Below are 23,422 nucleotides of genomic sequence, written 5' to 3' on the forward strand. Positions count from 1 at the left end.
CGAGCCCATGAACGAGCCCGTCCCAGAGAAAGAATGCCCGTCTGCTACGCTCACATGAGCGTTCGGCTGTTCGGCTTCCCGTTTGCCCCTTTTTTGGTATAGCTCGGGCTCTCAGCGTATGTTTGCGCACCCGTTGCACTTCTACACGGCAAGGTGAGAAATATTGTTTGACAGTCTGCGCTGCATTTCAAGCAATTCAGGCTTTAGGCGCGCTGGTCGCAGCTGTCGCTGTGACGCAAGGAAAAACAGCGTCGTGTATTGAAGCTCATTGTGACATGTTTGTGACGCTTTCTATGACCCCCCCAACGATATTATAGCTTATTTCGGTACTATTTGGGGTTGCAACCGCACCGGCCGCTGTGACGCAGACAGTTCGGCCGCTGTGGCGGAGTTTGGGAAGTTTGGCGCGTAGTGAATCTGGATCCTACTGGGGCATGTTTGTGACGCTTTCTCTGAGCCCGCCCCCCCCCCCCCTCCCCCCTATGTTATTGTAACTTATTTCATTACTTTTTGGAGTACGTTGGCAGCACCGGCGTTGTGAACGAGAAGCACCTCGGCCGTTGTGACGCAGTTTCGCGTGTATTGAATCTTACTGGGACATACATGTATGTGACGCTTTCTCCGACACCCAGCATTAGTGTAACTTATTATTTTTTTTTGAACTAAAGCTTTTCGTTAAAGCTAATTGTCCTTGTCGCCCGTACACCACTTTCGCACTTGTCGCGTCTTCAAGCGGTTTATATCCTGATGGCATATGCTTGTAATTTACGTTTTTCAACAGATGTCCACCTGTAGCGGTTCGTACGGCAACTACTGTTGTGTACCGTGGTGCCAAAACAACGGAAGAACGCAAAAGAAGCCTGGAACCTGCTTCTTTCGCATCCCACAGGACAGCAGGTTTGTTGTGTTACAAGTTTTTAGCGGAATGTTTCTCCTGCTTTAATGGGAATACCTAGCCATGTGGGGTATTTCCGCACTATAGTATAACCTTTATTAAACCGAAGCAATCGGATGAGAGGCATTACCTGTATATATACTCTTAAATTAGTTCGGGAGTTGGAAAATGTAATGAGCATTTCCAGGTGACAGCAAATTGACCATGTTATCGCAGAGCAATATAATGCAAGATTTTGTGTGGTATAAGCAGCTTGACCATTGCACATGTCAGTTACGTGTAGGTGCATGTTTTTGTTGGATTTCTTTTTATTGAAAAATCGCAAAATTTAAGCTTCTATCACTCGGACCCAGATGTCACGCAGGCTGCTACAGCTGTTCGGCAGTTTAAAAACTAGTGTACTCTTTCTTTTTATTAAGGAAGAACATACTGCTTCCTAAATTTCTGATGCATCATGCATGTATGCACTCATGTTGGGTTGCAATCGAATATTTATTGCTTATTGTTTGAGCGATACAATGACCTGCTGTTTTAAAACATGTGTGCAGGTCGACGGCATGGGTGACGTACTCCCGAAGGGCCGATCTTGTGGAAAAGCCAGTTAGCTTATTGTACACTTCATACAGAATCTGCAGTGACCATTTCACTGCACAAGATTTCATGAATCCAGGGCGCACACGGCTCAGAAAAACGGCTGTACCTACAGTACCCAGGTACCCAGGTATGCAATGTGACTGTAAGTTTCAGCACCGACTTGATGCTTGGTGCGTCTTTGCTGTAGCGTGTGTGTGTATGTCGCTATCCCTTCATAGAATTGTTAGTAGTACCAGTTTTGTTGTTTGGCAGCGTTTGTTCCTGCATGAACCAGCGTCAAGTAGACAACATTTTGATTTAACTCTTGCAGATTCTGCTGATGTGCCACCTGTTGGGGCCTTCGCAGATACATCACCTCAATACATAGTGCCAGAGGACCGTCCAGAAGAGGCTATATATACCAGCTCCTTTATGTCTGAAGACCCTGCTGTGCGAGGTGCTTGTAGTGCCTAGCGTTTGCTAGCGGCACTCTCACTAAAACGCAAATTTATAAATCTATGCAGGCTATGGCTATCCTGTAAGTGAGGAACAAGCTGGTGAGGACGTCCTAGAGGAAACATCCGAGAACGGCTCCCATGTTGTCGAAGGTAAGTTGGCATTATCTTTCATTTAACAAAGAATCTGCAGTGACCATTTTACTGCACAAGATTTCATGAATCCAGGGTGCATGCGGCTCACAAGAATGGCCGTATCTACAGTTTACTCAGGTATGCAGTGTGACACGAAGTTTCAGCACTGGCTTGGTGCGACTTCGCTGTAGTGTGTGTGTGTCTCAATCCCTTCATAGCATTGTTAGTGGTACCAGTGTTGTGGTACTTACTCCTGCATGAACCAGCATCAAGTGGACACCATTTATATTTATTTAACTATTGCAGATTCTGCTGATGTGCCGCCTGTCGGGGCCTTCGCAGATACATCACCTCAATACATAGTGCCAGAGGACCGTCCGGAAGAGTCTACATACATCAGCTGCTTTATGTCTGAAGACCCTGCTGTGCGAGGTGCTTGCAGTGTCCAGCGTTTGCTAGTGGCACTCTCACTAAGACGCAAATTTATAAATCCATGCAGGCTATGGCCATCCTGTAAGTGAGGAACAAGCTGGTAAGGATGTCCTAGAGGAAACAGCTGAGAAAGGCTCCCTCATGACGGAAAGCCATGTTGCCGAAGGTAAGTTGGCATTAAATTTCATTTAACAAAGTGGCAACGGCAGGCAATTTTGCAGGAAGCCTGCAAGGGATGTCTGGCTGCAACAGCCCCGTGAGGGAGCTAGGTGCTGCAGGATGCCAAGTGGACGTGTCTGGCAGTGATTCTACTGGAGCTGAGCATTGTGCTGTGCATGGTAACTATCACGTCAAGTGTTGCTATTGTTGACAATTACCTTTGAAAGGACAGTACGCATGCAGTAACTGCAAGGTCAAGATGCAATCTTTATGCAGTACTATATCCCACTGGACGTGTCGTCGCAATTTTGGCGCAGTCGCAAAGTACAAAATGTTCTTAAGGCAATCCTCCTTGTGGCGTAAATTTTGTCATATATTTTGCTATGAATCCATCTATATGTTGCATCATTGTGTGGCTGAGAACACATCTATACCTGTCTGTACCATCTGTAGCTGTTCACAGCAAATGTGCCGAAAGCTTGATAACAGGTACTGCTGCACATTATTTCCTGCTACTTCTCGTTATATCACAGACTAACAGAATTAATTAATGCATTTCTGCAGAAGCATGAGCTTTGTAAATGCATGGTGCTATTTCTGTTGAACAGCTTCTGTAAATACATGGCCTACAACCTATAAACTATGCAAGCTTTGCTTCGCTTTAAGAACACAGTGGTGGTAACTGCTGATGCTTTGAATTTGGCTGTGTGTCTTGCTCTGCAAGTTAAGAAATATTTGTCAACATGCCAGCTACCATTGCTTTGTACTGCCGTGCAGCTATATTGGGACTGGGTGAATGAAGTACCACAAAATTGTGCCAGACATGTTCTCCTTAGCATTGTAGCTCATGCACTGCACGTGATGCATAAGCTGTTGCATAAAGTGTTTCCACTGCAGTACGTTACCTGTATAATATTGTACTTCTCTGCCAGCAGGCTAAAATTATTTTGTACTTCTTGTTTGTGCAGATGCCGTGTCCAAGATGTTCGCAAGCACCAGCAGCTGTATTCGCACAGCTGCAAGCTCAGAAGGAGACTTTCCTGGTAAGTCGTTGGTTGAGGCAAAGCTAGTGAGTAGATCTGTACGTTTTCTTTGAGATAGTGGCTGTTATTTGGCTCATTGTAAAATGAAAAGTTTGGAAAACAGTGCAACTTCGTATTCTTTGATTTCCGTACTATATTATTGGGCACCTTCGTGAGGTAGTGCATGTGGCTTTGAGACGAAGAAATTTTCATCCAGTTCTAATTGGGGTCATGACGGCTCTGTTTACGAATACTATTTGTGAATCATGATGATTATATTTCTTTAAAAAATCTTAATGTTTTGCTTTGCACGTTTTGCAGTCTCATAATGCACTGTCGAGTATGAGGTAATCAGTAAATTAGTGTTGTATCAAGGACTTGTTGTACACTTACCTTTATTAATACATGTACTATATTTTTTGTCGGTTGCAGCTGCTTGCAATGGTGCAGCAAGGAAATTTCCTTCAAAAAAATTTAGGAAAACCTACCGATTCCAGTCCAAGGTGGCAACCTACCGGCGGACCATCACACGGTTATGGAAGCAGCAGCACAAGCTACCGCTGTCAACTTCAAAGACACTAAGCCTTATCCATTCGCGTGTGACAAAGGAGGTTTTTAAGCTTCTATGTGCACACATGCATCTTCAACAGAAGGACAAAGGCAAGCGGTTCCCTGTTCGGGTCAAGACATTTGCTTTGGATTTGAACTTTCGTGGACCACGAGCTTACTAGTTTTTGGCACTGATTTTCTCTATGCCTATACAGCATACAGGGTTTGCTGACTGTAGAATGACACAGGCATGATTAATAAAATTAGATTATAATGAGAGGAAAGGGCCTGATTTTTATTAGTCATATCATGAGAAACCAACAAACAGACACCAAGGGCAGCATAGGGGAAATTACATGTACTCATTAATTGAATTAAAAAATGAATTAATGGAAATGCAAATGGATGAAAAATAAATGGCACTAAGTTGGGCATGAACCCATGTCTTCGAATTACGCGTGTGGTGTTCATACCAGTTACTCATACCAGCTACTGCGGTGCTGTTTTTCCATCCGCTTTCAGGGGTATTTATGCTTATCTACTAGAACTAAGGCTGGGAGTGTTACCAAGTGCCGCACCTCGCGGCCTTGACGGCAGATGTCAAACATCCTTTTTTGTCGCAGGCGTCACGTGTATGTGATCTTTGATTGTTTGCTTCTCACAATATGACTAAAATTATTTAATATTTCAGCAAGCACTCAAGCATGAAATGAGTGCCATCGAGTGCACACCCTCATGTTTGTTAAAAAAAAGAAACTTGTCTTATGATGCGAGTCAAGAAGCTTGTGAAAATGTGTTGCTGGATACGTTAATGTTAGCATGTCTTATTTGTGGTTCCCTCTGGAGGTGCAACTGCACATCTGTTGAAGGGTGTCAAAATAGTCCTTTCAAGATGCTATTCATTGTGAACAAAACAACTGCTTGCAGGTTGAAAACTGCGTTTGTTTATAGCGCAGCTCTCGGGCGCCCATTCCTGCGACGAGTGTCGTCGGCATAACTCAGCGAACAAGTGCAGCGAAAGTTGAAAGAGCGAACGCTGAGTGGAATATGAAAGGTGCAAGCCGCGAACAGCGGAGACCAATGACAGTGGGCCCCTCAGTGACGTGCACGTGGGGAACGTGTCATGTGGACCTGCCCAACCGTTGAAGTGAACTTGTAACTGGTCTCAGCCATACCGCTTGTTTCGTACTATCTCCTGCTTATGTCATCTGTTGTTCGTGCTTGTTTTGTCATGGTTTGCGATTGTTTTGTAATGTGATTGTATGTATGGTGCGAATTATGTAGTACTTTCTGGAAGCCACGTGGTACCAGGGGATCTTGCAGAATGGACGTTGAGGGGGAGGGGCTGGGGGTGCGGATTTAAGTTCAAAGAGTGCGTAGACCTCTCGAGTTATTAGTTAACGAAGGACCAGTGGCGGTTCTGAAACGTCAAATCTGTTAAGACAAAAATATTCATTATTTATGCAGAAAGTGGCACAAATCTACTTGCCTAAATTTATTTTGCTTGAGCATAAAGTCTAGTCGGTTTTATTTTTTTCGTTTTTAAACTGAAATGTGCGATTCATTCCTACCAGGTCATGTATTGTGTCGATTGCCTAAAGGCGTTACTTTGGCAATGTCTTTCAGTTTGCTTGCAGTGCTTAAAATGGGTCGCGAATCTGTTTTGTACATTTATGATGTAAAATAAAGATTACTGTGTTTTCTCTGCAATTTTCTGTATTGCACTCGTCGCTTGATGTTTTATGTCTGCGCCAAATGGGAACTGTGTACAGTGTCGGTGTTGTTGTATTTTATAGAGTCAAATAAATATTCACTTGAAAGTTTATCTAGCATCTGTTTTCTGGAATGGCACTGTTGGACAAAGGCTGTGGGACAGCTGCGTTGATTGCTGGCAAAGAGCAATCGTATATTCGCACATTCTACAGAATGCAGCTTGCACCCCCCTAGTGCATAGGGTTAACAGTAGAAACAGCCGGTGACTGCAACCGGCGTAACACGTATTAGCTAGCGTTCAAAACGCGCGCGCCCGAACCCGAAAGAATTCGGCCGCTAGTGTCCGCTCTTGTTGAATGTGTTTCTATATCGCAGTAACATGGGAAAAAATGCCAAAAGACTGGACACACTGGAAATGTTCGTTTGTCTATGGTAGTAACATGTCACAAGAAAATGCCAACCGATTGGAAACACCAAAAACGCTATGGCTAGTGCATCACGAAAGGCAAAAATGGCTGCCAACGTAGCGACAGCGTTGTTTTGAAGCCCACAGAACCGAGGTGGTCACCTGCGCGAATTACCCGTGAAAAACAACGAAAAGGAGTGATGGGATCGTCTAAAAAACACAAGGACAAGGATCGTGAGCGGGATAGGGACAAGGAAAAGAGCAAGGACAAGAAGAAGTCTCGTCGTTCGCGCTCCAAATCGAGGGAGCGAGACGGCACCAAGGAAAAACATAGGCACCGCGACCGCAAACGCGCCCGTGCCACTGTTGACGATGAAGGACAGCCCGTCGAAAAGGTCCGCGTCAAAGAGGAACGCGAATTGTCGCCCAGACCTAAGCAAGAACAAAGCGGTTCGGAAAGTGAGTGACAATGTGTGCTGACTACTGCTGTACGCTGTCGTGACACACTTAGGGACTAATTTTAACGATGATCTTAAGCTCAATTGGTGTGACACCTAGCTACACACACGCTTTGTCGCACTTCAGCATGAAAACAATTCCATTCTGAGCCATATCTGCGGTAGTTAGCTGCGTGAAAAGCTTTGGGTTCGGTTACGCGAATCTTTCATGCCATGGTGTTTTCGATATTTTCTTAATGTGATTTTTACAAATAGCGGTTTTTCACAGAGTGTACCTAAACACGAGTCTAGTTACAGCACACAGTTCGGATATTAAAAAAAAGAATCGTGTTTTAGATAGAGCCTAGGATACGTAGTGTTTCAGGGAGGAACCTTCTCTGTCAGCTTCGATTCTTTGAAACAGAGTTGCGGAGTGGTAACTACGGAGTTAATTTGATTTCGGAATCATTCCACTTTTTTAAACACCCAAAATGGAATGATCGCACCCGTCGGACAGATGGAATGGGCTTGCACGTAGTCGTGAAACCCGAAATATTTATTTTGAGATAACCAAACTCGCAAACTTGCCATATAGACTAAACTAGACTTGTTATTCTACTGTTTCTTCTACCATCTACCTATCTGTTACTAGTACGACTGCTGCGGTAATTACGAACAACACTATATTATGCACATTCTACACTTCTGAATGCATAGAACCCTTTCTGTATTACAAGAATGAAGTGCCTTCAAAGACAGCAACTTCTAGTTCCTAAGAAATATGCTTCGCTTTAGCAAGAGCACATTTCACTTACGACAAAAGGATGGAGGCCAAATACTACGTCGCCAGTGATTGTACCTTGCACAAGTTCACAATAATTGAGAACGCACACCACATCTTTTGGCACACTGTCGAGTATCCAGAATGAGGGATGACAGCAAGTCGGAGAGGTGTCTTGTAAAAAAATTGGTCCCCATTAGCATGCCAGCAGACGTAAAACAAAAAGAGATCGCCTGGTAAACCTTATCAGTGTGTTTCACTTTTATGTTAGTTCTCAAACCTACAAAATACTGTAGCTGAATGCATGGTGCACACATTGGTGCAAAATTATTTTCTGCTTTGCCTTGCATGATTGAGTTTTGAATGAATAGCAGATTTTTGAGAACAGTGTATCTTTAGAACACAACCCTGCTTATGTCGCAGTGTGCAATGTGTTCATGAAATGCCTAACACATGTGCAGCTATAGTGAAGCAAACTTCAGTGGCCACAAGCTGGCAGCTGTAGACTATAGTACATAAAAAATCAGGGCCCCATAATGTCTGAAATTAGTGTCGAGTTTGAAGAAAACTGCGCAAACACGATGAGTCTAAATTTCACTTATGAACGCCTCGATTATAATTGCCAATTTTTGAAATAATGTTTTTTTTTTAAGAAGCCTAGAGAGTGAGCCTTCGCATTGTCTCCTTCCTATTTTCGGTGTGAGGAGGGAGGCACTTCGGAAAAGGGATCGCACTTCAGGCTGTTGCTTCAAACTGACTTGCTTCGAAATATATTGATTGCAAGAACTGAATATATTTTGCAATAAAATCACACATTTGTGATGACTTCTAACTCATGCAGCTAGCATGTTAGTTGACAATATTGGATAAGCACAACAATAAGGTTTTTGTCATTACGCTTTATGTATTTCTTTGTCTAGTCCTATGACACCTGTAATTATCTTAAGTGTGCATCTTCTATATGTGTTTGTGAAATAAGGTTCTTTACATATAGATAGTGTATTGACAAGGCATGTGCTCTACTATACAAGTGTTTGCACATTACTTCTTTCTTTTGAGGGCTGGTGATTCCTTTTGCAGCACATAGGCAGAGATTCTTGCAGAAACCAAAATTCAGAAAAGTCTTATTTTCAAGAAGGTATGCAGGTCCAACGTACACATTGGAATCTGTGTGAAGCAATGCTTTCAGGAAGTGGTTAATCAAATGCTATAAATTTGCACATTTCATTCCTGCATTGTTGGTGTAACTGAAACGGGCACATGCGCATGTGGTCTCGCGCAGCGCACCCGATCTACGCAATGTGACTAGCACCGATTGCCTTAAAAAGCTAGTTGGTGATGGCACAGTAGACGCATACGTGTGATTGTGGCCTAATGATGAAAGCATTGAGCTGCTCTGTAACGAATTTCAGTCTCCCAGACAGAGGTTTGATCCTGCCATTGGGCACATAATTCACTTTTTTTTCTTTTTTGATAGCTATGAACTACATGACAGGACATCAGCACATAGCCACTATCAGGAAAGTCTGAAAGGGTTTGGCAACAATGCACTGCAGAGATAACAGGCCACGAACATGTTGCTTGTGTGAAAAATATTGTACGTAACATTATTTGTAATGTCACTAAGACTTCAAAAATACATTTTTAGTTTCGAGGCATGCAAGGTCCAAGTAAAAAATTATAAAGGAATCATTTCATTTACTGGAGTTGGAGGAATGGAATAGATCGCCTCAGCCACACCAGTAGTGGGGATAGTCCAACTCTCACCATCTCAAGGAGTTAAAAGGAGTGGAATTAATGGGGATATGCACTCTTCGGAATGGAATGGGGAGCCCCCACTCCATAACTCTGCTTTGACCGTCTGGATTCGAATCGGGTGGACATGAAGCGCACCAAGTGCTGCCTTTAAATTAACATCTTGTGTGCCTATGAACATCACATTATTACTACAGTAAGCAATCTCCTACAAGCTACATAGCACATTTATGCAAACTATAACCGAACATTTGAAATCGGATATTTTTGTATACAATTACACAGCAAAAGGTATACATGATATGAAAATGTGGCTTACATACTGCATTGCTTTGTTAGCAGTCATTTCTGCTTTGTCAAAGAGTAGCCCTGTCTATTTAGCCTTCATAAATTGGTCTATCATGTTTGCCAGTCTTGTCAAAGGTGTAGAGCTACAAATTCTTTTTCTAATTCCTTTCTATTGGTCTGAGTGCCTCCTGTGTAATCAGAGTGAAGGTCTATAATACCTTAGCAGTCAACAAATGTGGTAATTTCTCGCCTCCTTTTTCAGGTGATACTGGACACCAAGACAAATCTTCTCTTAGCATTGACGAGACCAAGTAAGTTTCTTATACCGATTTTTAAGCTACCTTTGGCTAGACTGTCTGGTCGTTCGTTGACTGTACATAACTTTTCCTTTTCAGCAAGCTGCGAGCAAAACTTGGTCTGAAGCCTCTGCAAGTTGATGGAGGAGGAATCCCAGGTGCCGTTTTTTTCACTACCACCAACTTTCTTTTTCTGTGACGATGTCTTTCTACTTGAGGTTCACACAACCCAAATAGGACATGCAAATATTTCATACCTCGAATACAAATGATTAATTTTCTGGCATTTGGATCACGTTCAGTTACATGATCTTGTATTTCGAATGTTTTGATTATTCATTATATCTTTGTTTATAGCCAGGTATGGGAGCAAAGCACATGTTAACTGGGTCTTATGAGAGATAAATGTTACTGAAGGGCAGCAACACAAACACAGACACCGGAAGGAATAAAGAGTACAGCCCAAACACTATCAACTGAGAGGTCACTCAGTGGCATAAAAGAAGAAAGACTTGGGAACTTATCTGCCCACGCTCAAATTGAGGCAGCCCCAACCCGTCAATAATGAACACATGTGGGCACGCGTGAAAGATAATAATTGAGGGCTGACTTATGCATGCACTATTGCTATTAATGATATGCCAAGCCTCGACTGTAAAGCAAACTTCTTCATTTTGATGTTTGAACGAAACTATACAGTCTGCAAAATTTGAAGTGCACTTGCAGTCACAACAGTGTAACAGAAAGCTATACAGTGTTCCACCGGTCAGTCAATGTTAATACTCATTTAATCTCTGGCTGATGCAATGTGATTGATGTGGCATGAAGATTCATGCAAACTCTTAGTTTCATGAAATAGTTGTTTACTGGCTGCTAAAATGACCACTGTTAAGCCAGCTCAGCTGAAGATACTTCTGCTATCCTGTAGCCTCAGCACTAGGACAAACAAAATGCATGCCCTGCTTAAGGAGGTTCTTACAAGTTCAGGTTTGCTCAGTGCTCAAGAGTGAGTGGCCAGTTCCACTCAGTGGCCTAAACTGCTTAAGAGTTCAGGTTAATCTTAAGAGCGAGTGGTCCATTTAGCTAATGTGTGAAATAGAACATGATCTGCACATTACCTTGCACTGGCCTAAATAAGGATATCTTAACATTGTAGACTTACTATCTTGATTTGTATTAGTTAAAAGAGGCAGTGAAGCCAGGGAAAGCATAAGGGAAATTATTTGTTATGTTTAATTGAAGCCTAAATAATGATAATAAAAATGGAAATAGCCAAAAATAAGTCAACAAGAAAAAAAACTAGGGCTTTGGTTTTGGCAGCTTTGATGGCATGAGGTGGCGTACAATAATTTATTGGTCAGTTGCCTCTTCCTATGCTCGCATATTATGTGATGCCTTTGGTTAAAAAGACGTTCCACGTTCACTGCTGTTGCCATTAGTGATGCTGGCTAATGGCAATACAAAGTAATATTGTACCCGTACAGAAAGTCCCTCCCCCCCCCCTCAAAAAAAAAAAAAAGAATATAAGGAAAAAGAAAGAAAGTGGACGGGAGGATGGGGCTACTGCAGTATCTTAAGAGGAAGCTTTAGCTCGGGTGCTCCTATCTAAATACATGTAAAAGGAGAATTCGTTTTTCTCGGTAACCACTACACCAAATTTGACAGGGTTTGCTGCATTTAAAAGAAAAGCTTAAAATATAGTGACTGTTGGTTTCGAATTTTCGATTTAGGTCGTGAGATTTTTATAAAAATTTGGCAAAAATCGCAAATTTTAAGAAAACGAAACTATCAAGTTTACAACTGCGTAACTCCGCAAGAAAAAATGATATCGCAATTCTGTGAATTGTACCTGATAGCACATCTAAAGCGGACAAAATTGATATGTTACACATGAACCTCAAAAAATGGAGTAATGTGTAATTACAACTTTTGCAAAACCTTTGTAAACAACGTAACAAATTCACGTAAGATGTAAACTGAAATATCAAATTTGTCCGCTTTGAATGGTCTAATGGATGCCGTTTACAGAATCGCGATATCTGTTCTTGATGCAGAGCTATTATCTTGTAAACTTCGTGCTTCTATTTTTTTCTAACGTCTGAATTTATGAAAATCCGTTTAACAAAATGCAAGCCCTAAATCAAAATTCCGCTTCCAACAGTCACTAGAATTTAACTTTCTCTCTCAAATGCAACAAATTTCATTAAAATCGGTCCAGGGGTTATCTCAGAAAAACGTTTTTGCGTTTTTACATGTATTTGAATAGGCCGCGTCGGAGTTGGGCCCGAGCTAAAGCTTCCTCTTAAGTTGTAAAGCATCGCATACATAATGCAGAAGATGTCAGTTTGGCTCTCACCTGTGACAAGTTACCTTGTTATCAACTTTAATTTTCCTTTACCGTATTACTTCTACAATTAAAATTAGGTTAGTTTCCTATATGCCTTCTCTGGCTTCATTGTCTGCTTTCATCATATGGTTGTAACTAACAAGAAATCGAGTCCCTTGGAGCTCCTTATCCTTTCTGTATCTTTAATTATTATTTTTTATTATGTTGATTTATTTGCAGTGAGGTCTTTTCTCCTTGGTGGAGCTTGCCAAATTTGCATGACTATTAAAGTAAACTGCCTTGATATTGGGCTGCTTTCCTAAGCAATACAGCAGTAATTTGTAGTCTTGCATTAGCGTGTGGCCAGCCAAAATGTTAAGTGCAGTTGTTTTGTTCATTACAATCATTGTCATGATTAAAATTGTGGTGACCTTTGTTTCATTTCATTTATTATCACCTTGAAGGCCCAATGTGATTACACAAGGACGGGCAATGTTATGTGTTCTACAATTCAATAGAGTTCCATTGATTTCTATTGAATGGCACTATGTGTGTGTAGAGACACTGGTCATATCTCTTTGCTCATTGGCCATATCCAGCTTTCTTTTTCAGTTGTAAGAAATACTAAAAGAAAATTGTGATGTTCTTAGATATTTTTAAAAATTTTTTTGCGACCTTTGAGTATTCCAGATTATTTACTCAAGTATTTCTGCTCACTTTCAAAAATCACACAACTTGTATGGCTATATTCTTTATATTCTACCATGTTTTATTCAATGTATTGTGGAAAGGGGATATTTTCCACAATCTAATTCAGGCCTCAGTACACTGGCGCGCACATTGCTGATGTTTATATATAACTAGTGTCCAAGTCTTTAAATGTCTTGCACATTGTGCCGTCGAGCTCCTCGGTTCCCCTTCTTCTCTCGTTGCACATTGTGCCATCATTCTTCTCCATCATGTTTGTCTCATTCACAGTTCAGTGCCAGTTGTCCAATCTCTCCTTGTTATTAGCACTTTCTATATATGTTATTTTTAGCCACTATTACTGCCTGTCTCATGATACAATGCACTGAATAAATTACAAGTTTTAAGAGGAACCTTTTTCTGGGGGCTCCCATCTAAATACATGAGATTGAAGAGATTCTTTTTCTCGGCAACCACTGCACTGATATTGACGACATGTATTGCACTTAAAAGGAAGCATTAAGATATAGTGACTGTAGGAAGCACATTTTTTGCCCATCAATTTTTTTCAGAATATTGCTAGAAATTACAAAATTTCAAGAACTCTCCTATCACGTTTACAACTGTATAACTCAGCAATGAAAATTGCTATCACTTCTGTAAACTGCATCTAATACCATATCTAAAGTGGACAAAATTGATTATTACTTACTGCAATGAAATATGCCGCTTAAACTGTGCTAGTAGGACTTCTGCAAAATCCTCGTAGACATTGTAGGGATTTTACGTAAGCTGTAAATTAATTATGTAAGGTTTGTCCACTTTAGAAGCTCTAATGGCTGCAGCTTACAGAACTGTGATGTGTTTTTGGTGGCGAGTTGTGAATATTTATGAAATTTGATGCTTCCATTTTTATTGCACCCTACTAATTTTTAGAAATATTTGTTAAAAATTTACAAACACTAAATGAATATTCTGCTTCCTAGAGTCACTATAACTCAACCTTTTCTTTCAAATGCAACAAATTTAATTCAGATCGGTCTGGCAGTTGTCCCAATTTCTGCATTTTATATTTGATATAAATAAGGGAATCAGATTTGGCCCCGAGCTAAAGCTTCCTCTTGAAAAAAGTCAGGCCAGATAAAGTACCTAAGGTGCTGCACTCACTATAGGCACATTGGTTTAAACATTGATGATTGGTGGGGTTTAATTTGTCAAATAATGCAAGGGGTACATACAATGCCACAATGTAGAACGACTGACTGCTTGTAATCATTCAGAGTTCTTTGACATGGGCCGAAGTTTCTGTTCACTCGTCTTTTTGCTATGGTGCCACTGTCATAGTCATCTCTCGTCATGAATCACTCCTGTGGTCACCAGTCATGGTCTGTCGCACAACCTTTCTCAGTCGTTGGTGCGAGTGCGTCCTAACCAATTAATGCTTTAGGCTTCCTGTTTGTCCCACTAAAGAAGGTTGCTTTTGCATGGGGATATCAGTAATGCTCTTCATGTTTGTAGGTCTTGGAGACGTACCACTTGGTGATGCCAATGAGGATGAAGGCGAGAAACGAAAGGAGGTCTTTGTCAAGACTGAGAACATGCAAGAGAAGGTGGAGGCACAGAAGCTGAGGGAGAAGATCACGGCAAACCGAGAGAAGCGAAAAATTGCTGAGAAGTACAGGTGAGTGCAATTATCGGCCACTGGGTTCTCAAAGTTAAAGGGACTGACAACTGGCCAGAATGTGTTGTGAGACGTTGATGGAAATGAAATGACCATGATTTATAGCGATGGGGGGGGGGGGGGGGAATCCAGAATGCTGTTTATGATTTAAGTAGGAATTATAATTTTAAACTGGCAAAGAAAGTCTCGAAAACCAGGAAGTGGCAAGACCTAGCAGTGAAATCTTTGTACTTTGGTTGTATAGTCTATGAGATTACTGCACGTATGTCAGCTTTTATTAAGTACAACATAATTACTGCTTAAAATTGCAGTTGCAATATTATTGGACACTTGCACTTTATTCTACACTTCGGAAGTCAAAAGTGCACGCAAGGCTACGGCAACAAGCTGAACTGTGTATCATAATGTATCATGTGTAAAAGCGTCATATCATTTTCGATCTGATTGGTTGGACAGGAAACCATGAAAACATGTAGCTATTATCACAGAAATACTTTAAAACTTTGTGCCATGTCAGGCATCCAGGGACTGGGTGATGTAGACGTAACATTGAAGGAATGTTTATTCCTGCTGCTTGGCAGGCAGCAAGCAGGATACATACTGAGCGCGGTGGGCCCATGCAAGCGTTCTTTTAAAGCCAACACGGGCTATCACATCAGCAATAGCCGAAGAGTGCACATGGGCATAGAATACGCGCTAACAACACGTATACGTGGTTTCGAGCATATACAGCACTTCGGAAAACATGAATAGCAGGAATATGGATTTGATAAACAAAATACTTTCTCACAGTTACAGCCACACTTCTCGTCTGCCCCCCAGTAATGACGGCGTATAATTGCTGTTGCACTCGCCTATCACCGTTTTCAGCATGCTTCCAGTGAACGACTACATCACCACTGCAGATAAAAAAATTCTGATAAAAAATGTTCCACGGTGTTTTCCGTGTTACCACTTCATGATTAGTGACATCATAAGAAGCCAACAAACACTGACACAAAGGACAACATAGAGGACATTACTTGTGCTTAATGAAAAAAATAAACGATAAATTAATGGAAATTAAAGTCCACTTTCCATACACCTAATTCCACTTTAATCCACTTTCATTTTTATTAATTTATCGTTTCTTTATTTCATTAAGCACAAGTAATTTCCCCTATGTTGTCCTTGGTGTCAGTGTTTGTTGGCTTCTTATGATGTCACTAATAAAAATCGGGCCCCTCGGTTAACCCCCTTTCTGCTTGTTTATCACTTCATGATTAGACACTCTGACTGGTAAGCTTTCCAATCCATTAAAAGGGACCCTGAACCACTTTTTATCAAAGTGGAGAAAGGCATTTGAAGTGAAAATAGGCTAATTTAGAAATACTTTGCCGTAAAAAGTACTTCACTGCGTTCAGCAGAAGCGGAGTTATTGGCAATCAAACACAGCCTCTGCTGTGCTCCTGTTCCTTCTTCAATGCCTTGCACTGCGAAGGCTACGGTGTAGTGGGGCGTACTCACAACACTCTGCCTTCTATATGTCACCGTGGCGCGCAGTTCAAATTTCATTTTGGATAAAGCAGACACCATGACTTCCTCCTTTGGTGCCTACGATGCACTAAACATAAGCCAAACGTGGTTGCCATCAGCGAGCCGCAGTGCTCTTAGCCAGTGGGCTTCTGGCGACAACCCGCAGCGGCCGCAGTATCCATGCCATGTAACCGACCGCAGCTTGAAGTCAGCTATCGGCCAGCAGCAGCCATCTGAACAATTACAAAATGAAGCATCCGATGACGAAATAAAGTGTCCAGAAGAGAGTGAAGACAGGGCCCTCTGTTGAAAAGAGAGCATTTGAGAGAAAGGTGACTTCGCGATCCACTTGCGAGCTCCACACACTGTGTATGACAGCAAAACTTGGCTCAGGTCTTCACAGCAGCGTATGCTACCCGCAGACTGTGTTATTTCACCAAACCCGAAGGGTGGTTGAGGGCCCCGGTTGTCAATCCCTTAAACCTATTGGCTACCAAATATGATACGCACCGCACAGACCTCCATACAGATTTTTCCCCCGTTTCCGTGCTACGCAAACTTCCGTTGTCATGCTCGTTATGTGTATAGTACTCTACAGTAGTTAACACTGCAGAAATGCAAATCATTGTTTATATACAATATAAAGCAGCACTTTTCAGTTCAGAAACTTGACTTCTAGACACAGATTAATTTTTTTCGTGGGAAAGCTTGAAACACTTAGGCATGTGGGGAGCAACACCGCACTTTTGACACTCTTGCCTGTTGGCGTTCTTTCCCCCAACACTTATTGCATTGCGCACTTTGCACTGCTATGATGATTATTGTTTGCCAAGATTTGGCAGAGTAGGATGTGGAAAATGCGCCCAGTGCACTACTTCAAGGCACATGTGTCTGAACACGTGCTACACATGCGCAAATGTTCTACAAATATATATATATAAAGAAAATCAAATCACATCTTGATGTGCACACCTGGTGCCATCTATTGACAGCAACTCTAAACTTGTTCAGCGTAGTTTGGCTGTTGCCCCATCTATGAATAGCTCTTTCAACCAACATTACTACCGACCCGGCGAATCACTAGGTTTGGCAATAACGGCCCTTGTTCTTATGCCCGGCGATTCGCTGGCTTTGGAGGCCAATGAGTAGTATTTTTTTAAGTAAAAGGGCTATGCTATCTCCACTGATGCTGCTTGTATGGGTGGGCTACTCACTTTCGTGACTATGATGTTTGCAGAGCAGAGTCACCATATATGTTAACAAAATTTGAGGGGTGAGGGGAAGGGATTATAAACTAGCATCAAGGTGCATATTTTGTATATTTCAGTTTCTTTTTAATTTTAGTACTTATATTAAAAATAGTAAATTATTACCTTGATTCATACTCTTCGAGCAATTAGCTCTTCGAGCAATTATTTCTGCTTTACTTCCACTCAAAAAACCAATGATCAGGATACAATTTAATGTATCGTGGTATACGTTACAACTAATAAGTCATGAAATATGCATAAAAGCACCAAAAATGATCACATTTCTAGTGGTAAAGAAAGAGTTAAATGTGACTGCCCAGAGTGTGTTTCCTTGCTAGTGCACTGTCTTATCTATATCCAGACACTGTCACATTCTAGAGAGATGAAAGGCCTGGGGGACAGCGATGAGGATGACGATGCCTTGCAATGGGTTCGGAAAAGCCGCAAGCTTCAAGAAGAAAAAGAAAAGGCTGAGAAGAGAGTAAGTTCGATTTCATGCAGATTCCATGCCGGCATAAAATTTTCTTGGAGATACATTGGTGTTTAATGAGCCTTGTTTGTCCCACTCTGCTATGAAGGCTTTTTGTGTGAAAATATTAAATGAAGCAAATGGCATTTCTCTGCATGCTTAGGAAGAGGTAGTACTTCAAAAGAGATGGTAGCTTTTGTTTATTAAATGAAGAAAATTGGGAGGGACTGATCTAAGCCTCGAGTTTCATCACTTGTGCAGGGGAAGCACATATTCTAATGTAGTAAATTAACATTAATTAGTAGTTTTTATATGCTTAGATGATCACCTATTATCCCACATTTTATGATGCCCATCACTGCTCATAATAGCTGAAAATGCAATTTCTAGCATGCCTGAAGGCTTTCACATGTGTGGAAGTCATTTAGCGCATCATTCTTGGTGTCGTCAGAACTCAAAGGCATGCAGTATTGTATCATGATCATCAACAGAAAAAAAAAAAAACTGTGATTATGAATAAGGAAGGATATAAACAATGAGTGCACTGTAAGTATGGACTGAAATAAATTATTTTCTAGTACTGCAAATGGCTTTTTTTTTCAGTGTTGAGGTTTACCGCTTGGTGCTGTTTAGCTAGGTTTTCAAGTACAGCCTTCAGTTCAGTGTAACCTCATCAAGTTGTTGATATATTTATTCAATAATTTGCGTGGTAATGTGCACAATACAGCCAGGGCCACAGCAGTAAGAATGAAGCTGTGTAACTTCCACAAAGCACAGGTTTGTACAATGGCGCTTCATTGCCATGAAGCCATAATAATGACAGATACTAGTAGGTGGTAAGAGGACATAAAAGTTATATCAGCATGTAAGAGAGTGAGAAACTTTATTTTTGAACAACTTTTGCCTCTCTTAAAGTTCAGCTGGGTTCCTGGTCATGGTGCCAAGTCTGAACTCCTTGACGTGTTTTGTCTGGGCCACCAGCAGTGGCTGTAGTGTCATGCATAGCTCTTGAGGTGGAGTGGTACAGCCCTCCCAGGTTTACTGGAGGGAGAGCGGGTTGTGTGAGCAAGATTTTATAAAATGTGGAGTCCTCTGGGGCATTCTCAGTAAGCATGAACTGCATTGGGGTATTTGCTACACAATGCTAGTTTGCTTGGTCTGTTCTCAAAGAGGTGTCGAATAGCACTGCTACATAGGGTATGTGTTTGTTCTTGGTATATTAGTAAAGTGTCCTCTCTTGGTGTTTGTAATGGGGGCAGTAAGAGGAGTCTGTTGCTTTTGGATTTCTTGAGCTCACTGCGGTGTAGGTAACTATTAAAAAAGAAATCATGGAATGCTTCCAGTTAGGCGACAATCTGCAAATGTACATATGATGGGGGGTTGGTGATGAAAGAAACTGATAAACAATTTGTGACCTTTTCTTTCTCTTTTAGGCAAAGATGTTGGAAGAGATGGATGAGGAGTTTGGCGTGGGAAAGATTGTTGAGGAAGAACTTAAGCCTGTCAGGGTAAGTTTAGACTACTGTGAGCTGATGTTTGACGCTTTGAGACATGCACTCCTTCTCTCTCTCAGGAGTACACAGCCAAGCACCTTAAGGGACTTGAAGTGTTGCACAGCACAGAACGGTTCAAGGAAGGCCAGTCTGTCATATTGACATTGAAGGATCAAGGTAACAACAAATGTTTCTCATTTGAGGACAGCTGTTATTGGAACAGAAGAACATAAGGTTATTGCTGCCACTGACATTGATGATTTCAAAGCATTAATTAAAGTTTGCATTCAATGTTTTTTAGTCATGGAGGCATAATTTGACAATGGTAGGCATTAAAAAGTGGAAATGTTTTCATGCTGTTAGATGGTTGAAGCAGTACATTAGTGGTGTGTGTTTGATTTGGCAATAGGGTCATTCCATGAAAAACATACCAGACCCCAAAAGTGAATATCGCCAATTCTCTTGGAAAAAATTGGGCTAGTTGCTGAATGTGTTAATGAGGTTTGACCAAAGTATTTTTCTAGAAAAACATTTTTTTGCTGATCCGTGAAGAAAAAAAAAAGTTGGTCGAAGGTAAATATTTTTTTAACCAAGTACAGAACTAGGTACAATGACAAATATTATTTTAGAATCTTCTACTGACGTGGTTCTTTCGTGTAATGTCTAGATGTACATATTTATAAATTTTTTGCAATTTATTGGCTCATTAAAAAAGACAAAAGAATTGTGTATATTCAGAAATATTGTGCATAAAGATCGGTTACGTTTCAGCAACAATATTTCTTGCTATTTCTTCCACTTGCTATAGTTCGTGCTAAAAATATTGATTGACTATGAAATCAAGTACTTTTCCAGAAAATTACTACCAAATCTGGCAAAAATTCACTTTTTGACGATGTTGTGACCTGAATGAAGCATTAAGGCTCTCCAGATTAAACTGCATGAAATAGCTTGTTAAACGCACCAACCCTTCAGCTTTTGACCCAGAAATCTTAATCTGAGTGAATTTTGCTTGAGGCGTGAAAAAAAGTTTTCTCATTTGTGGGGTTGCGCGACCCTCGCGCCTCCCCTGATGTTTTTCCCGCATAGCGCGTCTCCTGTAGTGCGGCTTCGCCGCACACGCGGCGGTCCGAGTGGTACAGGCGCAGTCCGAGAGATGGCGCTAGTGTTGCGCGGCTGCGGGGTTACCCTCGGCGGGAGAGACAAGGCGCGCTCTCTTGGGTTGGAGACAGCAAGCAGCACGGACGTGCCGTGCCGCGGGTGGAGCGAACCTTTTTCCCGGCGGGTCGGGGGACAGCGTGGACGTCCCGCGCGCCGCCGACCCATGCTTCTGCGAGACCGCCTCGCGTGGCCGCCTTGGAACGCGCCACCGTCCGCGTGACCGTACACGCGAATGACCAGGCGTTGGGATCCAGCATGGGGTTCGCTCGCCATGCGGTCGCGGTAAGTCGAACTTCTAGATGTGGGAGATACGGGTTCTCCTCCGTACTCTTGGGACAAAGGAACGACAACACAGTAGTGCAAACAATCACAAGGGCATTTATTGCGCCTTTCATAGATCAATGCCAGCTAGCCGAGTTGCTATCCCCAAAACATGCCGATGGGCGCGCGACAAATCTAGAAGTTCGACTTACCGCGACCGCATGGCGAGCGAATATGTTCGCCCCATGCTGGATCCCAACGCCTGGTCATTCGCGTGTACGGTCACGCGGACGGTGGCGCGTTCCAAGGCGGCCACGCGAGGCGGTCTCGCAGAAGCATGGGTCGGCGGCGCGCGGGACGTCCACGCTGTCCCCCGACCCGCCGGGAAAAAGGGTCGCTCCACCCGCGGCACGGCACGTCCGTGCTGCTTGCTGTCTCCAACCCAAGAGAGCGCGCCTTGTCTCTCCCGCCGAGGGCAACCCCGCAGCCGCGCAACACTAGCGCCATCTCTCGGACTGCGCCTGTACCACTCGGACCGCCGCGTGTGCGGCGAAGCCGCACTACAGGAGACGCGCTATGCGGGAAAAACATCAGGGGAGGCGCGAGGGTCGCGCAACCCCACATCCCCCCAACCTTAAATCACTTCTTATTCCGGCGAAACATGTGACACGGTCTAACATCAACACGTGCTTCGCGAACAAGGTGGTACATGCAACAGTGGCCGCGCCGGGGAAATGTCCACACGCTGTCCATAACATGCGAGCCGACTGTCCTTGGGTACACCGCTGGCGTCCGCCGGTCACAGCAGCAGCTTTGCGACTCGACGGCACGATCCCAGGCCAGGACTCCGGAGACGACGACGCAGCAGTCGGTACGAGCAAGCGTCGCTCGCGCCGACGCGCCCTGCTGGCAAGAGCCGCCGTAGCTGTCGGTGACCGCTGGCTCCTTTGTCCGCCGCCGAGGGTTGTGAGCTGGATGCAGGAGGCCGCCGAAGTCGCTGCGCCGAACTGGCCACAGCATCACCATCGCCCGGGGTGACTCCAATGACGCTGCGTAGACTCAACACACTCGGCAAACACTACAGTAGTGCAAGGGAGAGGAATTCTGCATGCGCATCGCCCACGTGGTACGATGTTCAACTCGGCTAGCAAAAGATCGGGCAGCTACTCAGATGCTAAGTTCACGTGAACGAAGCTCGCTTTCTTGAGTCGAACGAGTAATTTCAATTCGTGTGAGGCTACCTAGAATGAGGGAAGCAAATTGCAACGCCTCAACGCCACGGTCCACCAGGTTGTGTCCCTCCACGTGCGACAGGCAGCTTCGTCAAGCCTTAGGCCTAAATCGTCGCTACCCTGACAACAACCGGCATCCAAAAACAACACCCAAAATGGGCGCAGAACAGGCAGCCGCGAGGAGACGTTAGCTCTGTGAGGTGGTCCTACTCCGCTCGGTGCACACAGCATCCGAGTTGACGGCGCCCACCGTCCCAGACGGTGTCGGAGCGCCCGGTGCCAGGCCGCAATACCAGTCAGCCCGTCGTGGCACCCGTGGCCCGCGGCCACCCGGCTCCCTGAGCCGCGACTTCATCCGAGTCAAAGAGATAGAAGAAGCTATTTACATAAGAAATTCGGACCACCCACGAGGCTTCCGTACTCACTCGCTTCAGGCTTGCCACTGCTCCGCGGGCACTCAGCCTCGCTCTCCCAGGATGCAGACCACGTGGCTCTCGTACCGACGAATGTCATTAAAAAAAAAAAAAAACACTTGCGAAAAGGCTTAGCATGCTGATAAGTTATAACACACTACAGCCACCGTCGCCTCGCTCAAGAAAGCACGCCGCCGACGCTAGCGATCAAAATCCACGCTAGGCCTACGCTTCGGTTCAAACAAAGGTCTTGAACGAAGCAACACTTAAAATTATCGTCCGATGCCCCAAGAGGTCCACGTTGGGCAGCCAGATGTGGGAGATACAGGGTTTCTCCTCCGTACTCTTGGGACAAAGGAACGACAACACAGTAGTGCAAACAGTCACAAGGGCATTTATTGCACCTTTCATAGATCCATGCCTGCTAGCCGAGTGGCTATCCACAAAACATGCCGATGGGCGCGCGACAAATCTAGAAGTCCGACTCACCGCGAGCGAGCGAATATGTTCGCCCCATGCTGGATCCCAACGCCTGGTCGTTCGCGTGTTCGGTCACGCCAACGGAGGCGCGCTCGAAGGCCGCCACGCGAGGCGGTCTCGCAGAAGCATGGGTCGCCGCGCGCGCGTGGGACGTCCACGCCGTGCGCCCGACCCGCCGGGAAAAAGGGTCGCTCCACCCGCGGCACGGCACGTCCGTGCTGCTTGCTGTCTCCAACCCAAGAGAGCGCGCCTTGTCTCTCCCGCCGAGGGTAACCCCGCAGCCGCGCAACACTAGCGCCATCTCTCGGACTGCGCCTGTACCACTCGGACCGCCGCGTGTGCGGCGAAGCCGCACTACAGGAGACGCGCTATGCGGGAAAAACATCAGGGGAGGCGCGAGGGTCGCGCAACCCCACACATTTCACATTTTCTCTCACATTGGCCAGACATAATTCTACAGCAAAAGGCATCTGGAACTGTAATCATGGTCATCTTGGTGCACGGAGACTCACATTCGCAAGTGGCACAGCTCATATTGCCCTGGCCAACAAACAGCTA

General features: G+C 43.7%; 2 protein-coding genes across 9 annotated transcripts in view; both read left to right on the top strand.

The window, feature by feature from the left end:
- Nucleotides 1–6,045, top strand: LOC126533145 (uncharacterized). Of its 8 annotated transcripts, none has more exons than XM_055071589.2 (12): nt 1–153; nt 782–897; nt 1,444–1,631; nt 1,800–1,925; nt 1,993–2,076; nt 2,152–2,196; nt 2,365–2,490; nt 2,558–2,656; nt 2,712–2,828; nt 3,618–3,692; nt 4,104–4,331; nt 5,177–6,045. In XM_055071589.2, the coding sequence occupies exons 2-12, from the start codon at nt 782–784 to the stop codon at nt 5,215–5,217; spliced, it is 1,245 nt and encodes a 414-aa protein (XP_054927564.1). In that variant the 5' UTR covers nt 1–153; the 3' UTR covers nt 5,218–6,045. The 8 variants fall into 8 exon arrangements, with proteins under 8 accessions (XP_054927564.1, XP_054927565.1, XP_054927563.1 ...); XM_055071590.1 differs by having other exon boundaries at nt 2–153; nt 2,401–2,490; nt 5,172–6,045; XM_055071588.1 differs by having other exon boundaries at nt 2–153; nt 1,444–1,616; nt 5,172–6,045.
- Nucleotides 6,046–6,426: 381 nt separating this feature from the next.
- The window catches only part of LOC126533152 (U4/U6.U5 tri-snRNP-associated protein 1), a 40,115-nt gene continuing 23,119 nt past the window's right edge, over nt 6,427–23,422 (top strand). The window contains exons 1-7 of the mRNA XM_055071866.2: nt 6,427–6,798; nt 9,863–9,911; nt 9,996–10,054; nt 14,428–14,590; nt 17,734–17,836; nt 19,258–19,332; nt 19,398–19,494. Of these exons, the coding sequence (XP_054927841.1) occupies nt 6,540–6,798; nt 9,863–9,911; nt 9,996–10,054; nt 14,428–14,590; nt 17,734–17,836; nt 19,258–19,332; nt 19,398–19,494 (805 nt within the window). The 5' untranslated portion in view covers nt 6,427–6,539. The remainder of the gene's footprint in view (nt 6,799–9,862; nt 9,912–9,995; nt 10,055–14,427; nt 14,591–17,733; nt 17,837–19,257; nt 19,333–19,397; nt 19,495–23,422) is intronic.

The sequence above is a fragment of the Dermacentor andersoni genome, chromosome 7 (genome assembly GCF_023375885.2).
Source record: "Dermacentor andersoni chromosome 7, qqDerAnde1_hic_scaffold, whole genome shotgun sequence".
NCBI classification, from domain to species: Eukaryota; Metazoa; Arthropoda; class Arachnida; order Ixodida; family Ixodidae; genus Dermacentor; species Dermacentor andersoni.

Coding starts and splice junctions, on each gene's coding strand:
- LOC126533145 (XM_055071587.2), top strand. CDS start 782: ATGTCCACCTGTAGCGGTTCGTACGGCAACTACTGTTGTGTACCGTGG. Junction 1,632..1,799: donor CCCAGGTATGCAATGTGACT/GTAAGTTTCAGC, acceptor TAACTCTTGCAG/ATTCTGCTGATGTGCCACCT. Junction 2,657..2,711: donor GGAAAGCCATGTTGCCGAAG/GTAAGTTGGCAT, acceptor GCAATTTTGCAG/GAAGCCTGCAAGGGATGTCT.